This window comes from Auxenochlorella protothecoides (assembly GCF_000733215.1).
Source record: "Auxenochlorella protothecoides strain 0710 unplaced genomic scaffold scaffold97, whole genome shotgun sequence".
Taxonomy (NCBI): domain Eukaryota; kingdom Viridiplantae; phylum Chlorophyta; class Trebouxiophyceae; order Chlorellales; family Chlorellaceae; genus Auxenochlorella; species Auxenochlorella protothecoides.
The window spans coordinates 169081-186885 of NW_011934187.1; the positions used below are offsets into that span (position 1 = coordinate 169081).

The 17805-nt window shown below is 64.5% G+C and overlaps 4 protein-coding genes across 4 annotated transcripts; 2 read left to right on the forward strand and 2 right to left on the reverse strand.

The window, feature by feature from the left end:
- Window positions 1-198: 198 nt before the first annotated feature.
- F751_6814 (Multidrug resistance-associated protein 1) lies at window positions 199-8651 on the reverse strand (the record flags this gene model as incomplete). The annotated part of the gene is made up of 24 exons (XM_011398422.1): window positions 199-405; window positions 497-784; window positions 936-1094; window positions 1313-1408; window positions 1503-1619; window positions 1773-1906; window positions 2135-2183; window positions 2372-2470; window positions 2651-2831; window positions 2943-3094; window positions 3395-4123; window positions 4409-4527; window positions 4825-5083; window positions 5319-5413; window positions 5588-5729; window positions 5886-6053; window positions 6237-6323; window positions 6457-6527; window positions 6659-6842; window positions 6981-7029; window positions 7328-7558; window positions 7792-8134; window positions 8234-8301; window positions 8644-8651. 24 exons carry the CDS (start codon window positions 8649-8651, stop codon window positions 199-201), a joined length of 4035 nt encoding a protein of 1344 aa, XP_011396724.1.
- Window positions 8652-11917: 3266 nt separating this feature from the next.
- On the forward strand, window positions 11918-13360 carry F751_6815 (hypothetical protein; the record flags this gene model as incomplete). The annotated part of the gene is made up of 4 exons (XM_011398423.1): window positions 11918-11986; window positions 12306-12608; window positions 12932-13057; window positions 13304-13360. 4 exons carry the CDS (start codon window positions 11918-11920, stop codon window positions 13358-13360), a joined length of 555 nt encoding a protein of 184 aa, XP_011396725.1.
- A 452-nt stretch (window positions 13361-13812) lies between these two features.
- F751_6816 (Chlorophyll synthase, chloroplastic) lies at window positions 13813-16173 on the reverse strand (the record flags this gene model as incomplete). Its single annotated transcript, XM_011398424.1, has 8 exons — window positions 13813-13959; window positions 14158-14330; window positions 14464-14638; window positions 14832-14989; window positions 15203-15292; window positions 15439-15618; window positions 15751-15972; window positions 16107-16173. The coding sequence occupies 8 exons, from the start codon at window positions 16171-16173 to the stop codon at window positions 13813-13815; spliced, it is 1212 nt and encodes a 403-aa protein (XP_011396726.1).
- Window positions 16174-16837: 664 nt separating this feature from the next.
- On the forward strand, window positions 16838-17748 carry F751_6817 (hypothetical protein; the record flags this gene model as incomplete). Its single annotated transcript, XM_011398425.1, has 3 exons — window positions 16838-16968; window positions 17112-17295; window positions 17623-17748. The coding sequence occupies 3 exons, from the start codon at window positions 16838-16840 to the stop codon at window positions 17746-17748; spliced, it is 441 nt and encodes a 146-aa protein (XP_011396727.1).
- Window positions 17749-17805: the final 57 nt, after the last annotated feature.

The window sequence follows — 17805 nt, forward strand, 5'->3', positions numbered from 1 at the left end:
CAGGCTCTGCCTTCCACATACACATGACGTGTCCACCTGCGGACGTTCCCAACCTCTGCGGTTGATCAAATGGCCTGCCTCCCGTCAGACGAGCCTCTCGCGAAGCGCCCCAAGGAACAAGCGCGGTCATTCTGAGGTTGTAGTATAGTACAAGAGGACTGCACCAACAATCAATATCCTGAGCAGGCATGGACGCAATTACGCGCCGACCTTTCCGCCCTGTTCTGTTTCGGTGACCAGTCCGCGGAATGCGGACCCCGGCTGCCTCATGAGGTCCCCCGGCGTCCCGAATTCCGCGACCCTCCCCGCATCCAGCACCAGTATGGCGTCCGATCGCATGATGGTGTGTAGGCGGTGCGCGATGGTCAGCACGGTACAGCTCGCGAAGGCCCGTGCGATGGTGCCCTGGGTGGTTCCGGGGATGGTGGGAGTCAAGGGGCTGCCCCGGGCGTGACCCCCGCGCAGCCTCCACGACCCCCCAGAAACCCCGCCTCACCTGCACCATCGAGTCGGTGGCGGTGTCCACGTTGGAGGTGGCCTCGTCCAGGACCAGGACGCGGGTGTGGCGCAGCAGGGCCCGCGCCAGGGCCAGCAGCTGGCGCTGGCCCTGCGAGAGGGAACCCCCCCCCTCGCTCACGCCCGAGTCCAGCCCCGCGGGCATGCCACGCACCGCGCGCTCCAGGCCCGACTGTGCCAGCGCGTCCCACAGCCGCTGGTCGTCGGCGCCGGCCGTGCCAAAGGGGTCCAGGTTGGACCTGATGGTCCCCGTGAAGATCACCGGGTCCTGTGGGGAGAGTGGGAAGTAGAGAGATTTAAGAGAGTGTGTGGGTAGGTGCTCCCCAGGCGTCAGCGGCCAAGGCACCCGGCGGATATTAGAGCGGGCGTGGCAGGCCTTCGCCGGGGCTGCAGACCCGGGGACTCGTCCGCCGGCGGACCTGCGGCACCAGGGCCAGCCTGGAGCGGAGGTCGAACAGGCCGATGCTGGCGACGTCGATGCCGTCCAGCACGATGCGTCCCGCACACGGCTCCACCAGCCGGTACATCGCCAGCATGAGGGTGGACTTGCCACACCCCGTCCGCCCGGCGATGCCCAGCTGTGGTAGAGGGGGTGGGGGTGGGGGGGGGGGCGGGCGGGGCGGTGTCATCCGCTCGGTTGAGAAAAACATGGTGGGGGCCAGGGTCAGACCGTCGTGGGCAGGTCGGGCAGACGAGAGCAGCGCAACCAGGCTTGCACTGCATGGACACGTGCATCCACGGCATGCCATGTTGCGTGCCTGCCCACTCCACCCCCTTCCCCACGCGCCAAGCCCACCTTGGACCCCGCCGGGAGGGAGAAGGAGACATCGTGCAGGACGGGGGGCAGAGAGGGACGGTAGCGCACCGATAAACCCTCCACAGCCAATGCGCCCTGGTCAGAATGATGGGAAGGGGGTTGGTGGGGGGCTCTCGACAGCACCAGCGCGGCAAGGTGCGTACCTGTGACAGCCTGCCCCTCCTCCCACCCCTCTACTCGCCTGGGTCGGCCATCCCGGGAGGGGCCGCCGCCCCTCGATCACAGCGGGCGCCTCGATCTCGAAGCTGGCATACTCCAGCAGCCTCTCCACGGAGTTCATGCTGATCTGCGGGGCGCAAAGGGGGGGAGGGGGGGAGGGTTAGGGGGGAAGAAGGGGTTCGGGGGGGGGGGCTTCCTCACATGCTGGTCTAGTCAGCACCCACGGCACCGCACTGCCAGTGAGGACTCGCATCCCCCTCCGGGCCACCCTTTGCCACACCTCCATCTCTGTGGTCTGGCGCACAGCCCAGGACATGAGGCCCGTGGCCTGGAGCGCGGAGGTGATGGCTAGCCCCGCCAGGCCGGCGGAGTGGGGCTGGAGCACCGCCGCAAACAGGGCCGCGCCAAACACCACTGCATGAGGGTGTAGGGTTTTGGTCTGGGGTACTGCTGGGGAACAGCGGTCTTGCGACCAGGGATTCGGTGTGTGGAATGCATGGCTCATCGGATATTGCATCTTGACAGGGACATGTCACCCGAACCAGGTGGGGTGACAGCCGCGGCCCGGCTTGAAGCACGACGCCTTTGCGGGGGAGGGCACGCGCAAAGGGAAATTCCCTTCGGCCGCCCCCGGCCACCCACCTGATGTCCCCAGGAGCTCCAGCCGCACCGACAGCCAGCGGTTGACCACCTGCGCATGCATGTGGGTGGCGACGGAGTGACACAGACAGCGCGATGGACAACTCGGGTCTCTGGAGTGCAAGGATTTCTGAGACCGACGTGCTGCTGCGGGAACAGCGAGTGGAGCATCCGAGCAACCCAGGAGGAGAATCCTCCAGGAAGCCTCTAGCCCGGTCACCCATGGCCACCCTGCATCACCTGGCTGGGCCACCACGCCCTGTTGGAGGCGTCGAGCATGACGCAGTTGCTCCGCGCAAAGGCGTCCTGCTGCCGGAAGGCGCGCACGGTGACCAGGCCCTGTGATGAAGAGGACCGCAATCGAGGGCAGTCGGCTGGGTTTTGTGCAGGCGCGCTTGCGGACTAGAACATGTCCATGAGCGGCCTTGTACAGGAGGGTCATCAACCACGCCACATTCGTCTTCATCGCCCCCCACTCTGCATCGCTCATCCTCTTACCCCCTCAGCAGCCCCCCTCACCGACAGCGTCTCCAGGAAGTGGCTGTAGATGGGGGACATGGCCACCGAGTCCAGGCGCTTGATCTCGCGGCTGGTGGCGATGAAGCGCGCCTGGACCCAGAGGTAGGCCAGTGCCAGCGGGACCAGCATGGCCATGATGGCGGGGGACACCGCCACCACCAGCACCAGGCACCACAGCACGCTGCGAGGGCAGAGGAAGGGTGGAAAGTGGGAATGGTGCGCCAGTTGGTGGGCGCTCCAGGGCAGGACAGGCGTAGAGGTCCTGGGGCGGCATGACACATCCTCCTCGCACCTGACGGCGCAGGAGGTAAAGGACCTGACCGAGTCGGGCAACTGCACGTCCACCGCCTCGGTGTCACGCGTGAAGCGATTCAGGAGCCGGCCCGTGGGCTGGGAGTCGAAGAAGGACATGGGCAGGCGCAGCACCCGAGTCAGCAGGTCATCCTGGCAAAGGGGTCGGGAAGGGGGGGCTCAGCAGGGAGAGGGAACCAAGACATAGTCTACTCAAGCCTATGAACCCAGTTGATCTGCCCATGCATCGCATGCTTGCCACAGGATGGCAGCCTTGAGTCGGCTGCCCCCAGGCCCCAATTGTGCCCCGCCGACAGGATGAGCCAGACACACAAGACGAGCGCCTCTTGGCTGTATGCATCTTTGAGTGTCTGTCCCACTACACATTACCACTGCGCAGGCGCCCAAGCTCCCCTCCCCCCCTTACAAACAACCCACAAGAACCCTCCACACCTGCAGGGTGCGGGCCGCGCGGATGGCCCCCCACACCAGGCACAGCCCTGAGGCCAGCTGGACGAGGAGGGAGGCGCTGCCCAGCGCAGCGTACACGACGAGGTAATAGTTTGCGGTGTGCGCGCTGTGCGGTGCCACGATGTCCACCGACCAGAGGGAGAGCCACCAGCTCTGCGCGGCCTGCATGCCCTTGTCGGCCACGGACAGACCCAGCATGGCGAGGGGGAGCCACCACCAGGCGCCCCACGCCGCAAAGTAGCGGAGGTAGAGCCCGCGGTCCACCCGCCCCACCGCCCGCTGCTCCACGTCCGTGGTGCGGTTGCCGGCCTGCGCCGCGTTCCTCCCGGTGACAGCCAGCCCGGGCTTGGGCGCGGGCAGGCCCTCGGCGGGCTGAGCCGCTGCAGGCCGCGCCTGCCCTGCGGACACCACGACGCACGCCGCCTCCGCCACCGCCGCAGCTCCCTGCGGCGCGGGGTCCTCCATGACGACGTCGACGAGCCCTGGTTCACCTTCCCCGGGCACCGTGCTTTGGTCGAAGTCAGCCGCGTGACGGGGCTCCGGCAGCGGCGGCCCCACCCCTGCACTGCCCGCCGCCTCCGCCGCCCGTGCCTGCCGCTCAAACTGGTGGAAGTCAACGCCGGCGGCCAGCAGGGCGGCGTAGGGGCCGGTATGCGTGATTCGGCCATCCTGGAGCACGATGACCACATCCGCAGCAGGCAGGTACTGCAGCTGGAAGTAGGGAGTTTGGGAAGGGGGGGGGGGGGGGTGAGTGAGGGCTTTGGGGGGAGGATGCATGCAGGGTCACTGCGATGGACGACATTTTGGACGAAAGGGTGGGCAGACACGTTTCTCAGGGGGCACCGGCAGCATCATTTGCACACACGGCATAGACTGGGAACGGCCCCATGTTAATTTGGGTAGGCCCGAGGGGCACAGTGCTTGCTGGTCCGGGACCCCTGACGCCCGCTGTCCATCCCCTTCATGCAGCTCCCGCCAACTCAAACCCGCACAGACCTGATGCGTGACGAGGACGCGCGTCTTACCGGCCAGCAGGCCACAGATGCAGGAGGAAAGCAGGTGGCGCCCGACGTGCGCGTCGACCGCCGACAGCGGGTCATCCAGCAGGTACACGTCTGTGGGTGGGGGGGAAAGGGGAGCGGCTCGATGAAAATCATGAGGCCCCTAGCCATCTTGTACCAAGTGTTTGCATCGGGACCCCCCAACCGGCCCAGATGTGCCGATCCCGGCTCCTGCACGTGAGCACCGCCCTTGGGCACACACCCAATCCGGCCTTCATGCACGACCCCAGCAGCACGTCATGGCCCACATCTTCCCTCAGGGCAGTGCATGCAGGCCAGCAGCCCCTGTGCCCCATATCCTTTATCTCCCCCTCCCCGGGGCCGGCCCCAAAACAGAAAGAATCCACCCACCGGCATCTGCGAAGCAGGCCCGTGCCAGGGCGACGCGGTGCCGCTGCCCCCCCGACAGGTTCACCCCCTTCTCGCCGATCTCCGTGGCGTCCCCCGCCGGCAGCGCCGCGACGTCCTGTCCCAGGGCGCAAGCAGCCACCGCGGCGTCGTAGGCAGCGGTCCGCGCCCCGCCCAGCGTCACATTCTTCTCCAGGCTGGCGTTCTGGATCCAGGGCTCCTGCGCCGTGTACGCCACCCGGCCCCGCACCGACGACGTCCCCTGGTGGGGTGGGGTGGGGAGGACCGGGGGAAGAGGGCGGTATTGAGCGTGGTGAGGCATGGGATGGCATGGAGGAGCTTGGCAGGGGGCCAGGCATTGAAGGCGATGAGGGTCAGGAGAAACTGCCCGAGCACCCAAACTGGGCCCGCTCGGTGACACAGGTCCGAGGGGTGATGACAAGGCAAGCCCAGGGCCCCCTGCACACGGGGAATGACCACCACAGGTTTCACCCCACCTGGAGCCGGACCATCTCGTTCAGCAGGGCGGCCAGCAGACTGGACTTCCCGCTGCCCACCGGGCCAACCACAATGGCCAGCTGGCCCTTGTTGACTGTCGAGCGTGTGTGTGTTTCATGGGTTGTGTGGGGTTGGAATGAGGGGACTTGGAATTCCAGGATCACCTGGTCACGCCGTTTGAGCACAACATGTCCCGCTCCAGGGTCCAGCAAACCAAATGAGGAAGAGGAGGAGTCCCAAGACAAGGGCGAATCTGCCATCCCCACACCTTCCAGGCAGATGTCGTGCAGCAGCGGCTCGCACTTGGCGTCCCAAGAGAAGCTAGCATGGGAAGCCTGGACCACCGGCGTCGCTTCAGGGGGCCCCGCGTCCAGCGGGGCGTCGGGTCCTGCCTGCGCCACCTCCCCCGCCTGCGTGCAGGCGATGGGAATGAGCGGAGCCTCAGCCTCTTGCCTGGCTCCCTTGAAAGGGAGCCGTGAGTCGGAGTAAAGTGTCTGCACATGCATGGCACCCCTCCCACAGCCATGCACAGCAGCCCCTGCACCCCAGGTCGACCAGGCACACACCTCCATGAAGGTCTGGATCCTCCTGATGGCCACGCCGCAATTTATGAGGTCGGTGATCTGGCGCGGGAACATGATGATCGGGAAGCGGAGCAGGTTGAAGAGCGCAATGGCGGGGAACGCCACGTCAGCGGACAGCGTGTGGCCCAGCAAGGTGTAGGTCATGAATGCCTATGGTGGAGGGTGGAGAGAGGGGGAAGTGAGTGGGTGGGAGGGGAGCGACACTGGGCTCCAACCACGCACCACCAGGCATGCTCAGCTTGCGATCGCTGTGCTGCATTGCTGACGAGCTCCACATCTCAACAGACTGGCTGCATGAGAATTTCTACAGCACCGTTCCCCCTCTCCACCCACAACGATGGTGATGATGATGGGAGCGCCCTGAAAGACGAGCGAGTTCACGGTGTTCAGCAGCCCCGACCACAAAATTTGCGCCAGCTCCTGGTTGGGGAGGTGGGTGGTGTCTGAGCGCCTGAAGTGGCGGGGGACAGAAAGGTGCAGCATGGTGCTGGGATGGCACTCTTGTGACAACGCCCATGGGCTTTAATACCGCCATTTCCTGCCCCAGCATCACCTGCTGCCGTAGGTCGGTGATGAGCAGACGGTATGGCTCCTCCCAGGCGTACAGCTTGATGGCCTTGATGCCTGTATGGGGGAGGGGCCGTCAGCCACCAGGCAAAATTTGACCCAAAGTACAGACCATACTGGGTGCAGCCTTGCTTGGGAAGCAGCCCAGACGGCATTGTCGAATAATCCTGCGAGGGTCCCCCAGCCACCTGTCAAGACTTCGGTGCACAGCTTGACCCTTGCGTCGGTGAGAGTCATGCTCTCCTTGCGGATCGACGCCAGCTTCTTCCCCAGCAGCGTCAGCAGGGGGATGAGTGCCACGGTGACGGCCAGCCCCGTCACGGCAGACACGACGCCTATCACCCGCATGAGGAGGCCCATGACACACAGGATCTATGTGAGGTAGGGATGGTGAATGGGCCACTGGGTGCCCAGGCGCGGTGCAGCGGGATCCCTGCTCAGCGCGGGGGCGTAACACCTGCACTGAAGATGACCGCAGTAAGATAATGTTGCGCAGGAATCATGCTTCACCTGGAAGGGGCCGCTCCAAACCATGTGGAGGTACTGCGGGAGCTGCCACCTGCAGGCAGGGCGAGGAAGCAGAAGTTCGTAAGATGCATAGAGCGATCATTCATCTTGGACACTTCCGGGACACCAATCGGCAACGGACTGGATGGAGTCCAAGTCAGTACATCAGTCTCTCAAAGCCAGTGCGGGGATGCAGGACTCCAGCTCCAACCCCCATCCCAAGTCCACTGCCTGCCCCACGACAGGGCAGGAACGCCGGCTGCACCAGGCACACGCCAACGGCCCACCAAACATCTCCTGAACCCAGGCAGGCCCCAAACCCCACGAGCACAACCCTGGCCGGCACGCACAGCTTGGCGGCGTCGTTGCTCTGCAGATTGTTCACCACCCCCGCGCCGAGCTCGGAGCGGGCGCCGCAGGAGATGCGCAGGCTCTTGCGGTACAGCATGTCCACCAGGCTGCACTTCAGGTGCGCGCACAGCCGGTACAGGGAGTGGAAGTAGACGTTCACCAGCAGGGTCTGCAGGAGACTCGTGCCGGCCAGGCCCAGGGCAAGCAGCAGGCCGATCCAGGGCGACCCCCTGAGGGTTGGAGGGGTTACGGCGAGCTGGGGTGGGTGCCGGCTCGGGGGATTGTGGCGAGTGCAGGGGGCCAGGAGGGTGACGGCGCGAGCCCTTGACTTACGGCTCTACCTTACACACTCAGAGGGGTGTTAGACTCTGCCCCTCGCCCCCACACGACGCCGCAGTGGCGCGAAGGGGCCGTCACCCCTGCGCTACATGCCCCCGCGTGCAACGTCCGCCCCCAGGCCCACCTCTGCTGGACGTGGACGAGGAGGCGCTGCAGCAGGACGGGGCTGGCCAGCATGACACAGTCGTGCAGGAGCTTGACCACGCCCGACCACAGGAGGCGCCCCCGGTAGCAGCGCCACAGGGCGGCGTGCACTCGGCCGTGTGGCTGGGCGCTGGAGGAGGCGGTGCTCGCCAGGTGCCACTGGAAGGCCGCGGCCACCTCCCCCGCCGCGTCTTCGGGCATGGTGCCCCAGAGGTCCTCGGCGTCCAGCGACTTGTGCAGGCCCTTGGCCAGGAGGGGGTCCACCCATGTGAACAGGAGCCTGCTCACCAACCCAGCACCCTGCTCAGGGCACCAGGCACCGCCTGTGCATCGGTGGGCTGATCCATGTTGGTATCGATGTGTGACCAAGAGGCGCTGGCGTTGGCACATGGCATGCCCAGCCCTCCCGCACCCCGGCGCACCTGTGGCCGAGGTGGCCTCCTCGGCGCCCAGGGCGGAGTATGCAGGGTCGCGACGTAGCCACCTCCACCTGCATGCGATCGCCACAATGCACGTGAGATGCAGTTACCGGGCCATGGCGAGGCATGCACTCGCATTCCTGCTGACAGATCATGCACCCAAGCACCGTGCCACGACCTCGTACCATGACGTTGGTTCATTCTGGGAGACGGGGACCTTGACAGGCCCCCCCTCGACGTCGAACCCGTACATCTCCTTCTTTAATGCACATGAGAGCCTTGGTAGAGTGGTTTGGAGAAGTATTGGCTGATGTGAGCCCTCTGCTCATCTCGGTCGGCACCTGGGTGACGTGGCATCCCGGGCAGCGAGATCAAAACCCTGGGGAATGGCTGATGTCTTCGTAAGCCCGCACCTGAACATCTCATCTGGCCGTGCACCCTCAGGAAAGCCAACGATGCGGAGATTGTGGCTGCTTATAATACCCAGCTAGGTGCCCGGAACTCACCAGGTGGTCCCAAGAATGCTTGCCGGTGGCTTGAAAAATTGAGCTCACCAGAGGACATCAGAAGGAAATTCTCCCAAAGATGACTACAATCCACTTAATCCATGCGATGGAGATGTGTGAGCATTTGCTTACCGCTACAAATGCTTTATCTGATCCGGGGAACACAGGAAAGTATCCTGCCTGTAGTGGGATGTTAACATCTTCGGACTTTCCCCACCCCGCCAGGAATAGGAATTGACACCCTGAACGCAGCACTTGCGTGCCGAGTGTTTGTCAGATGGACTATCCCTTGAATAATAATATTGACCTTAAAACTCCTTTGTGTATATCAGGACGGCCTGGAGGGGTGCCGCTGAGATATTATTGCTCGTTCGGGATTTGAGGGCCTTGATGCGGAGGGGTGTCGAGCCTCTCGATCTCATGACGCGAGTCTCTTAAGAGCCTCTGCCAGCGGTGAGCTGTGCTCTGTTGGGATTCGTGGCTGGAATCATGGCGCTTTTGCATCCGAATCTGGTCGTAGGTATCCCAGCGCAAATGTGGACCAGACCGAGACGTCGCAATCCTTCCCTTGACACCTATGCAGAGGAGCAGCGGCGACATGGAGGGTCACGGTCCTCATACAAACCTAATTGAGCGTGCGATAGAAGTCGCCAAGTCGTGCCATGATGCCCAGGCTGCTCCTACGAATTCGTCCGGGCAGGTTCGTAACACTCCTGTCGTCCCCCAACACTTTGTATTGCATCCTGGCTGCCTTCCGGAGATTCTTTGGCCCGCTGGTCATGATAGAATAAAATCAACGCTCCAACCTTCCCTCGGTGCGCAGAGCTCGGCCAGCTTGGAGAGAGCTAGACCTGCCACCAGCGTTGCCCAGCGGGAAACCCCCTCCACCCTGCGGCCTGCCACCTACACTCCATGGAAACCCAGTGTGGATGTGGATCTGACGAGGGACGCAAACAGTTTCCCCCCACGCCCATCCACCAGTCCTCCACAGGGCCCAATCGCTGGGTCTCCGGCTGCCGCAGCTGCCATGGTGGAGCTTGAGATGGTTGGGTCAGCGGGCCGCGACCCCAGGCGATGCGTGCCACGCCAGGACCCCCTTCCCATCAAGACTTCAGGGAGGCCGCTCCCGGGGCCTGGCAGCAGCCCTGCAGGCCGCGCGTGTCCCAGCGCTGTGTCAGCGCCGCTCTCATCCGGCGTGCTCCAATCCCTGGGTCTCGCCCAGTACCTGAAGCACCTCCTGTCCCGGTGCGGGGAGTGCCCCGTGGCGTGGAGCGAGATGGCATGCTGCCTCCTGCATCTGGAGGCGCTGGGGCTCCTGCACATCCAGTCCACGAGCCACGGGGTGGCGCCCGGGGTGCTGGACCGCCTGATGTGGGTGCTGGGCATCCTGTACACGCTATGGCGGGCACACTTTCTCACCCTCGGCAGGGCCACCACCCCGGCGGCCGGCCGCGCGGCAGCCGCTGCAGAGGCCGTGAAGGTGGAGGCCCTAGCCGAGGCACGCGTGGAGGGTGGCTGCCCGACACCGGCGCCCACGGCCCGCCTCTCGATGAAGCCCGCGAGCGAGCGTGGCAGACCGGAGGAGGTGCAGGCGCCGGCCCTGTGCCCCGCACCGGAACCCTCGACGGCCGCTCGATCTTCGGGGGGGAAGCGGCGCGGCACCCGGCCGCCGCAGCACCTGGGCCTGGCACCTGCAGGGCCCAGAGAGCGCGACGGAGCGTCCTCCTTGCCGGGCGCCGACGGCGCGCACCCTCCCACGACCCAGGGCGTGAGTGCGGCCGAGGGGCGCGGAACGGGTGCGGCCGGCGACGCGAGGTGTGGGGGGAAAGCACACCCGATGAGGGGCGGCGGCGCCCCGGCTGTCACTGCCGCCGGATACCTCCCCACCCGTGACGCCTGTGGAGCCACATCGGCATGCACGAAGCCAGGGTCCAAGATGCGGCCTGGCAAGCAGCCCTACACCCTGCTCCGGAGTTCGCCTCGCCTGGCTGCCAAGGAGAGTGCGGATGTTGGCAGCCCCAAGAGCGACGATTCCCCCGGCTCTCCAGACTGGGGTTCCGACTCGACCCCCCACGCTGCGCCGCTTCACGGAAAGACGCGGTGGGCTGAGCGAGGTCACGGGACCGGGGGAAGGGGTGGCCCGAAGCTCCACTCTGATCCCCGTGGCAAAGTGTTAGAGCTTACCGGAGGAGCGGCGGAGGGGGGCGGCGCGGAGGGGAGCATCCCCCGCCGCCGCGAGACGAGTGTCACGAACATCCCTGCCCAGGCCCGCTTGCGGCTGGGGAGCAGGGTCAGGCCCAGCCCCGCAGCGCCGGCCGTCCAGCGGCCCTGGGCCCCGCCGCCGCTCCAGCGGCAGTGGCCGGAGTGCCTGAAGCGCAAGCGCAGCGGGAGCCCCGGCGTGTCGCAAGCGACGGCGCCCACGAAGGGGCCCGAGCCGGCACCGAGCGGCGCCGTGCTCTCCCCACTCGCTCGCCAGCCGGGCGGCAACTTCCGGAAGGCTCCCCCCGTGCCCTGCGAGGACCTGACCTCGACCCTGGAACCCCTGCATGCCGGTGCGGCGTTGCCAGGCGGGGCCGGCGCGAAGGAGGCAGCGCCAGCCCTGCCTGGCCAGGCGTCAGCTGCGGCGCCTGCAGCCCAGGTGTCTGTTCTGCAACACGAGCACCCCCAGGGTCCTACGCCGGCACAGCAGGCACCTGCTTCGACGTCCCCTTGCCAGGGAGGACGCAAGGAGGCGGCGAGCTGTGCGCCGCTGAGCCCGCTGGCTCCCTGTCAGCCCCCGGCGCCTACTCCCCGGGGCGGGGCGAGCGGCGAGCACGTCCCACAATTCGGCGGCTTCCCCGGCGTCAGGCTCGAGGCCGCCCCACCGCCTGACCTGGGCGGGGAAGCTGAGGCGAGCGACCCTGCTCGTGCGGCTCCGGGCTCCATCCCGCCGAGCGCCGACGCAGCATCTCCGGCCTGGTGGCAGGCCGCGCCGCCAGCGGCGCCCCCCACCACCACCACGGCGCCGGCTGCGCAGGATGCCCCGCGGCCGCCTGCGAGCCTGGAGCCGCCGCCGGCGGGTCAGGCGGGGCGGCCGTCGGCTGCAGCGCCGCGCCCGGCAGATCCGCTGCGCAGGGCGTCGTCTGACGCGGCGCAGGCTACGATCGACGACCTGGAGGGGCAGCTGGTCATGGCTCGCAGCATGGTGGCCAAGCTGACCAAGCACCTGAAGGCCGCGGACGCGCAGATCAGGGACCACGTCACCGAGATCGTGCGTGGTTGAGGGGTGCTCGCGCTTGGCTCCCATGCGGGAGAATGGGTCTGAGGGCTGGGGATTCGCACTCCTTCTGCACGGCCGGCATGGCGATTGCATGCTGCAGGACCAGTTTGCTGGCTTGCCATGTCCAGAATCCACGGCCAGGCACTCCATCCCGACCGACGGTGACAGGCCCCCACCGCACGCTGCCTTGCAGAGCGAGCTGGCGCAGCAGGAGGCCGAGAACTTTGCCTACCGCAACCGGCTGCAGCAGAGGGAGGCGGAGCTGGAGCAGAGGGAGGCAGAGCTGGAGCAGAGGGAGGCGGAGGTGCAGGAGAAGCAGGCGGGGCTGCAACAGGGCGTCCAGGTGACTGCCCAAGGGCATGAGGCCAGCGAGGCGCGGCTGAAGGAGCGGGAGGCGGCGCTGATCGAGATAGAGGCGCGCGTGCGCGCCCGTGCTGCCCGCCTGCACGACTGGTCGACCCAGCTGACCCAGAGCCGGTCCGACCTGCTGGGGCGGCTGGCGGCCATCCAAGACTGGGAGCGGTCCACCACACGCTGGGGCGCCGCCTCCCTGGCCGCCAGGGAGAACTGGGTCGTTGCGTGCGTGGGCGTCCTCACCAAGCGCGAGGACGACGTGAGTAGGCAGGAGAGGGGGGCGGGCAAGCAACTTGCAGGGGTGGAAGTGGGAGGGGGGCCAGTTGAGACGGCCATGGTGTGCGGGAGGGGCAGGCATGGATCAAGGAGGGCAGGCTCCGGGGGAATGATTGCAGCGCAAGGTCCCAGCCAGCCAGTCGCACACGAGTGGGCGTGGATCCATGACGGCCAGAGCGTCGGGAGCACCTGCTGTGCCTGGCGCTGTGGCACCCCAGCCGCCTGCCCAGCTGGAGCCCCTGCCGTCGCCCCACGCGACCCCAGGCCTCGCAGCCCACAGCCCCGTGCCTCCCTGTACCCCCTCAGGCCAAGGCCCTGCTGGAATCGCTGACCAACCTGGCGAGCATGCTGGAGAGGGAGGTGGCGAGTTCCGATGCGGTGAACCCGCAGGTGCTGGCATCCCTGCGCACCACCTGCGTCCTCCTCGAGCAGGTGCGCCTGCGGTGGAGTTGATGGGGCGCAGGCACCGAGATGCAAAGCATGCAGGGGCAGCCAGCTCTGCACTGCCATGCGGATGGCTTCGTGAGGAGGATGGAGGGCAGTCGAGGTCGGAGTTGCGCCCCGTTCACTACCGGGGCCGCATGCATGCGCGACGCACCTGGCCTCGTGTGCCGGCTCTTGTACGGAGATGAGGTGACGAGACGTGCCCCTACCCCCACACCCTGTCCGCCCTCGCAGCTGCATCGGGGGGCCAAGCCCTCTGCCATACACCCCCCGCCCCCTCCCGGCATCTGACGCCGGCGAGCGGGGCCGGCAGTCGTCTGGTGGGGACGGTCGGATCATGCACCTGCACCGCCCGCGCTCCGACAGGTGGAACAGCGAAGCGTGTGGTGTTGACAAACGCAGCAAACTCTTTGCCGGAATGGCACGAGCCGACTGAAACCGAGGCACTGCATAATGATACAACAGAGGCTGCCAGACTACACAGCACTGTCTCCTGAATACAAGGACTCTGTCTTCTGCTGCCAGTACTTCAAGGCCGGCTGTCGCATGCACCTGCTTGCCCTCCCAAAACGAATCGACCCCTGAGCTCCTGAATGCATCGTCTGAGGCACTCGGGTGCCCAACCCTCAACCCGGCTGTCACACCGCGATTCTTGTAAACATATGGATCCTGGCGGGGAAGGATGCACCCCTTGCCACCAGATGTGCACAACGGCTCAGCAACAGCGTGGCAGGTGCCCAGGGTCACCCCAGCGCGACTGGCGTGGCCTGGTGCCCGATGGCCAGTGCCGTGACCAGCAGGCCGATGACGAGGAAGGGCTGGGCCGTCGCCTGGTACTTGACATCGTTGGCCACGGGGTCGGGGAGAAAGTAGCGCACCTGAGCGTACACCTGCGGATGGATTGGGGTGTGTGGGTGGGGAGCAGATTGGGGAGGGGGCCGTCGGGGAGGCATGGCCTGCATGAGTGCTCTGAGCGCGGCCCTTCCCGACCTGACAGCAGTCGCATTCACAATAGGACGGCCAGCCTCATCCCTGCGCAGACAGGGCCAAAAAAACGAGCTGCACACTCCTCCCCGGCAAGGCCTCACCTGGGGCGCCAGGCAAGCGGCGATGCCTGCTGCGTAGTAGGGCTCGTTGAGGCCCCATGCCAAGTACGCTGCCACGCCGAGCTGCGTGACGTCGATGCTCGCGGCACAGATCCACTTGGCCTTCTCGATGCCAAACGCTACGGGCAGGCTGTTCAGGCCCAGCTCGCGGTCGCCTGAACGGGGAAGGAGGGGGAGGTGGGTTGGGGCCCAGAAGGTACGATGACTGGAGGAGCAGGCATGCTTTGGTGAGTGGGGCAGAGCAGCACGCAATTCAAGCACTTTGGGAACAGCCTGCTGACAACACACAGATCCATACAGCGCCCGCCCTCTGCCGATTGCAGGGCGGGAGCATGACATAGTCCTCCCCTGCGACCCTGCCTTTGATGGATTTGAAGTCGTTGACGATGGCAATGCCCAGGCCGGCAATGGAGTACAGCATCGTCAGGATGGCCACATCCAGTCGCAGCTGGCCGAAGAGGATCTGTGGGAGGATGCAGGCGGAAGCTGGCTGTCTCAAAACATTCTCCGACCCGAAAGGCAAGGTGTCAAGGAGCAGGCAGGTTATGAGGTAGAGGCCACGGAATCTACACCTGCCCACGGCCCACACCCAGTGCTGGCGGGGTCCAAAACGACACAGTCCTCATCCCACTCCCCACTTTCCTCCTGACTCACACCTGTCCAGCCCACCAGGGCAGCGCAATGTAGCTGCTCCCCAGGGCATAGTTGCCGATCCAGCCAGAGCGCTTAAGCTTGATCCACGGCACCGAGTAAGCAAAGGAGATGAAGCTGCCGATCAGCGCCAGCCCCGTGAGTTGCAGATTGTCGTGCGAGGCTGTGATTATGGAATGGAAGTGGGAAGAAGTGTGTGTATGAATGTGATTGGGTCCAGAGCTTGCCCTGAGACACAGTGTTTGATGCAGGGTCAGCGGCACTGTCTTGCTCTGGGCACAGGTAGACAGAATTGAACGCTGCACTCCCGGACTTGCATACGATCCAACACATTAAGGGCACCAACATCCAGACAGGAGGACCACATCACACTCACGTGATGCCTGATCCAGCGTATATGCCACTGCAATGCTGGTGAAGAAGAGGATCCAGATCTGCGCGACAACATCCCCCTCAGGGATGGCGCCTGTTGGGTGCGGAGGAGGTTTCGAGTAGAGGAATTGGCTTGGCCTGAGGAGCGCATGACTACCCCTTCCAGGCCAACCCAGCTAAAACTCAGCAACACAGCATTAGGGTCTTTGGGAACCCTCCCTCCTGGCTCAGGTACCATACCAGACGGGATCGGGCGGTTGGGCTCGTTGATGGCGTCCATCTCGCGATCGTAGTAATCGTTCATGGTCTGTGTGAAGCCCGTGAGCAGAGGGCCGGACATTAGCATGCACAGCGCGCTCAGCGCGCAGTCCCTGAAGGTCCACTCAAAGTTTCCAGAGGCGGCAGCACCGCAGATCACACCTGCAGAGTCGTGTGGTTGTGTCGAGGGGATCATGCGAGGGAGGATGGCAGGCATGCGGAGCGAGGGAAGGACCGCCTGCCTCTTGCCACTAGCCAGGTTCAGAGGGCAGCAGGATACGAGACAAGTCTCACCCCAGATGAGTGGAATCCAGGTCACAGGCTTGGTGAGCTGCAGCCGAATCTTCCAGATGTCGGTCTCAACCGCTGCGCCACGGATGCCCAGCATCTGAGCGTTCCCTTTCACTCCGAGGAAGAAAGCGCGGTTGGGGTCGTCCTCGGCGGCACTGCCCTTGCTGGGAGGGGCATCGGGCACCACCTCTGCCTCTGTGGTTTTGCCCTCCTTCTTCGCATGCACTGTGATTGAAAAGAAAAGGAGGTTGCACAGGCATGGATGATGACTCGGGGTGCGAGCTTGTATTGGTGCAAGTGCTGGTGCTCATGCAAATCCTCTCAGCGACTGCATGGTTGTCACACAGCTCTCAGCCCACCTGACACGACCCTCTTGAGATTCAGGGCTCTTGACCCTGGCACAAACGAGATCTTTGGTGCCGGCATGGATGATTGCACCCTGGATGCAACAGCGACACATTTCGTCGTCGGGCTCAAGGTCGTAGAGAACCCCATGACGACCATGGGAGCAGCGCAGGAATTTATTATTCCCTGGTTTATATAAATCTAAACCGCCTGAGATTCCGCTGTATTCCAATCTGATGTACTCGAGCGCTTGCATGGGGTTTGCTACCTCATGATCGTGCGGATGGATCCTGGCAAGGAAAGGAGGACAGCTCGAGACAAGAGGCTCGCTCGACAGAAAGTGAAGGACGTCAGGTGCAGACCTGGTCTGATATCCCTGAGCGCAGTATCAGCCTGGAAACCTAGGAATATATGGATATGAATAACTCGATGCGATGTAAGGCCAGCTGAGGAAACGGTGTTGGCCGGATGGCACCCACTTCCCGGAATGGTGATAGCCCTGATGCTTCGGTAGGTTCGATTATCTGCAAAGGTGTCATCTCCCGTTGTCCTTCCTGCATATTTGATGGTTTTAATGGAAAACAAAGGGATTTGGATGTAGCCGCACCCTTCCCTCGCGGGCACATCTGGCTGATGAGATTGCACTCCATCAGAAGTGCTCAAGCTCATGTGCCAGCATGGCCAATCCATTCTACAGGAAAGCAAGACTCTCCCTCCGACGTGGACAGACCGCATCCTCTCCTTCATGCCCAGCTGGACCCATTCCAGACGCCGCGACATCCTGTATGTGGAGCGCTCGGCTCAGCGCCGCTTCCTCAACGAGTACCGCTCCCAGCTGAAGCAGTATGAGCCTGTGCTCAGGGCTCGTGGAGAAATGTGAGGATCATGTCCTGCTCTTGCTGTGGCACTGGGGGTTGATGGTGTCTACATGCCTCTTTCCTGGAGGCAAAACCTCGTGGTATCTGTATGTTTGCCCCCAGCACTGGCACCACAGGCAGCTCCACCAACCCACGCTGCAGTGTGGGGAATGCGCTGCTGACAAGCATCTTCGAGCAGAGCCTGCACAAGGACGGGTCCAAGGCCCCCATATCCTACACGGGCATCATTGAGTCCTCCCTCGCCGACACGTCTCTGGCCATGCTGCCGCTAAAGTCCATGATGGCGCCGCTGGAGCCGCTGCTGCCTCCCATCCTGACCCCCTTCGTGGAGTGAGTGTGGCCTGAAGATGCCGTGCTGGAGATCGTGGACACAAGGGTGTGTGATGGAGTGTTTCTTGCTGGAATCCTCTTTCGGTGCTCCCTATCTGAAGACCCGCTGCGGCTGACCTTTGGTCTTCTCATGCATGTGCGCAGGGGGTTGAAGGTCCCAATACGCAAGGTGAGAGCTCCTAGTCATCATGGCCAAAGCACTGGGAGGTTTCAGAGCCTCGAGGTGCCTGCTGTGTGCCATGATTGGGCTGCCTGGACAGGCGCATGCACTCCAGGCACGCATCACAGCTCAACACCCCCCGCCCTCCCCAATGCCCTGCAGCAAATCCAGGAGAAGGAGCGCCAAGTCATGCTGCTCCTCTCCGTGGTGGCAGTGGGGTGTGCGATCGGGGGCTACGGCCTCGGCAGCTTTGTGAGCCGACGCGGAGGCAGGGAGGAGCCCAAGTGATTGGCGACTTTACCAGCCCATCCCTTCGTCCACTCCGAGGGCATTTGCTGAGGAACG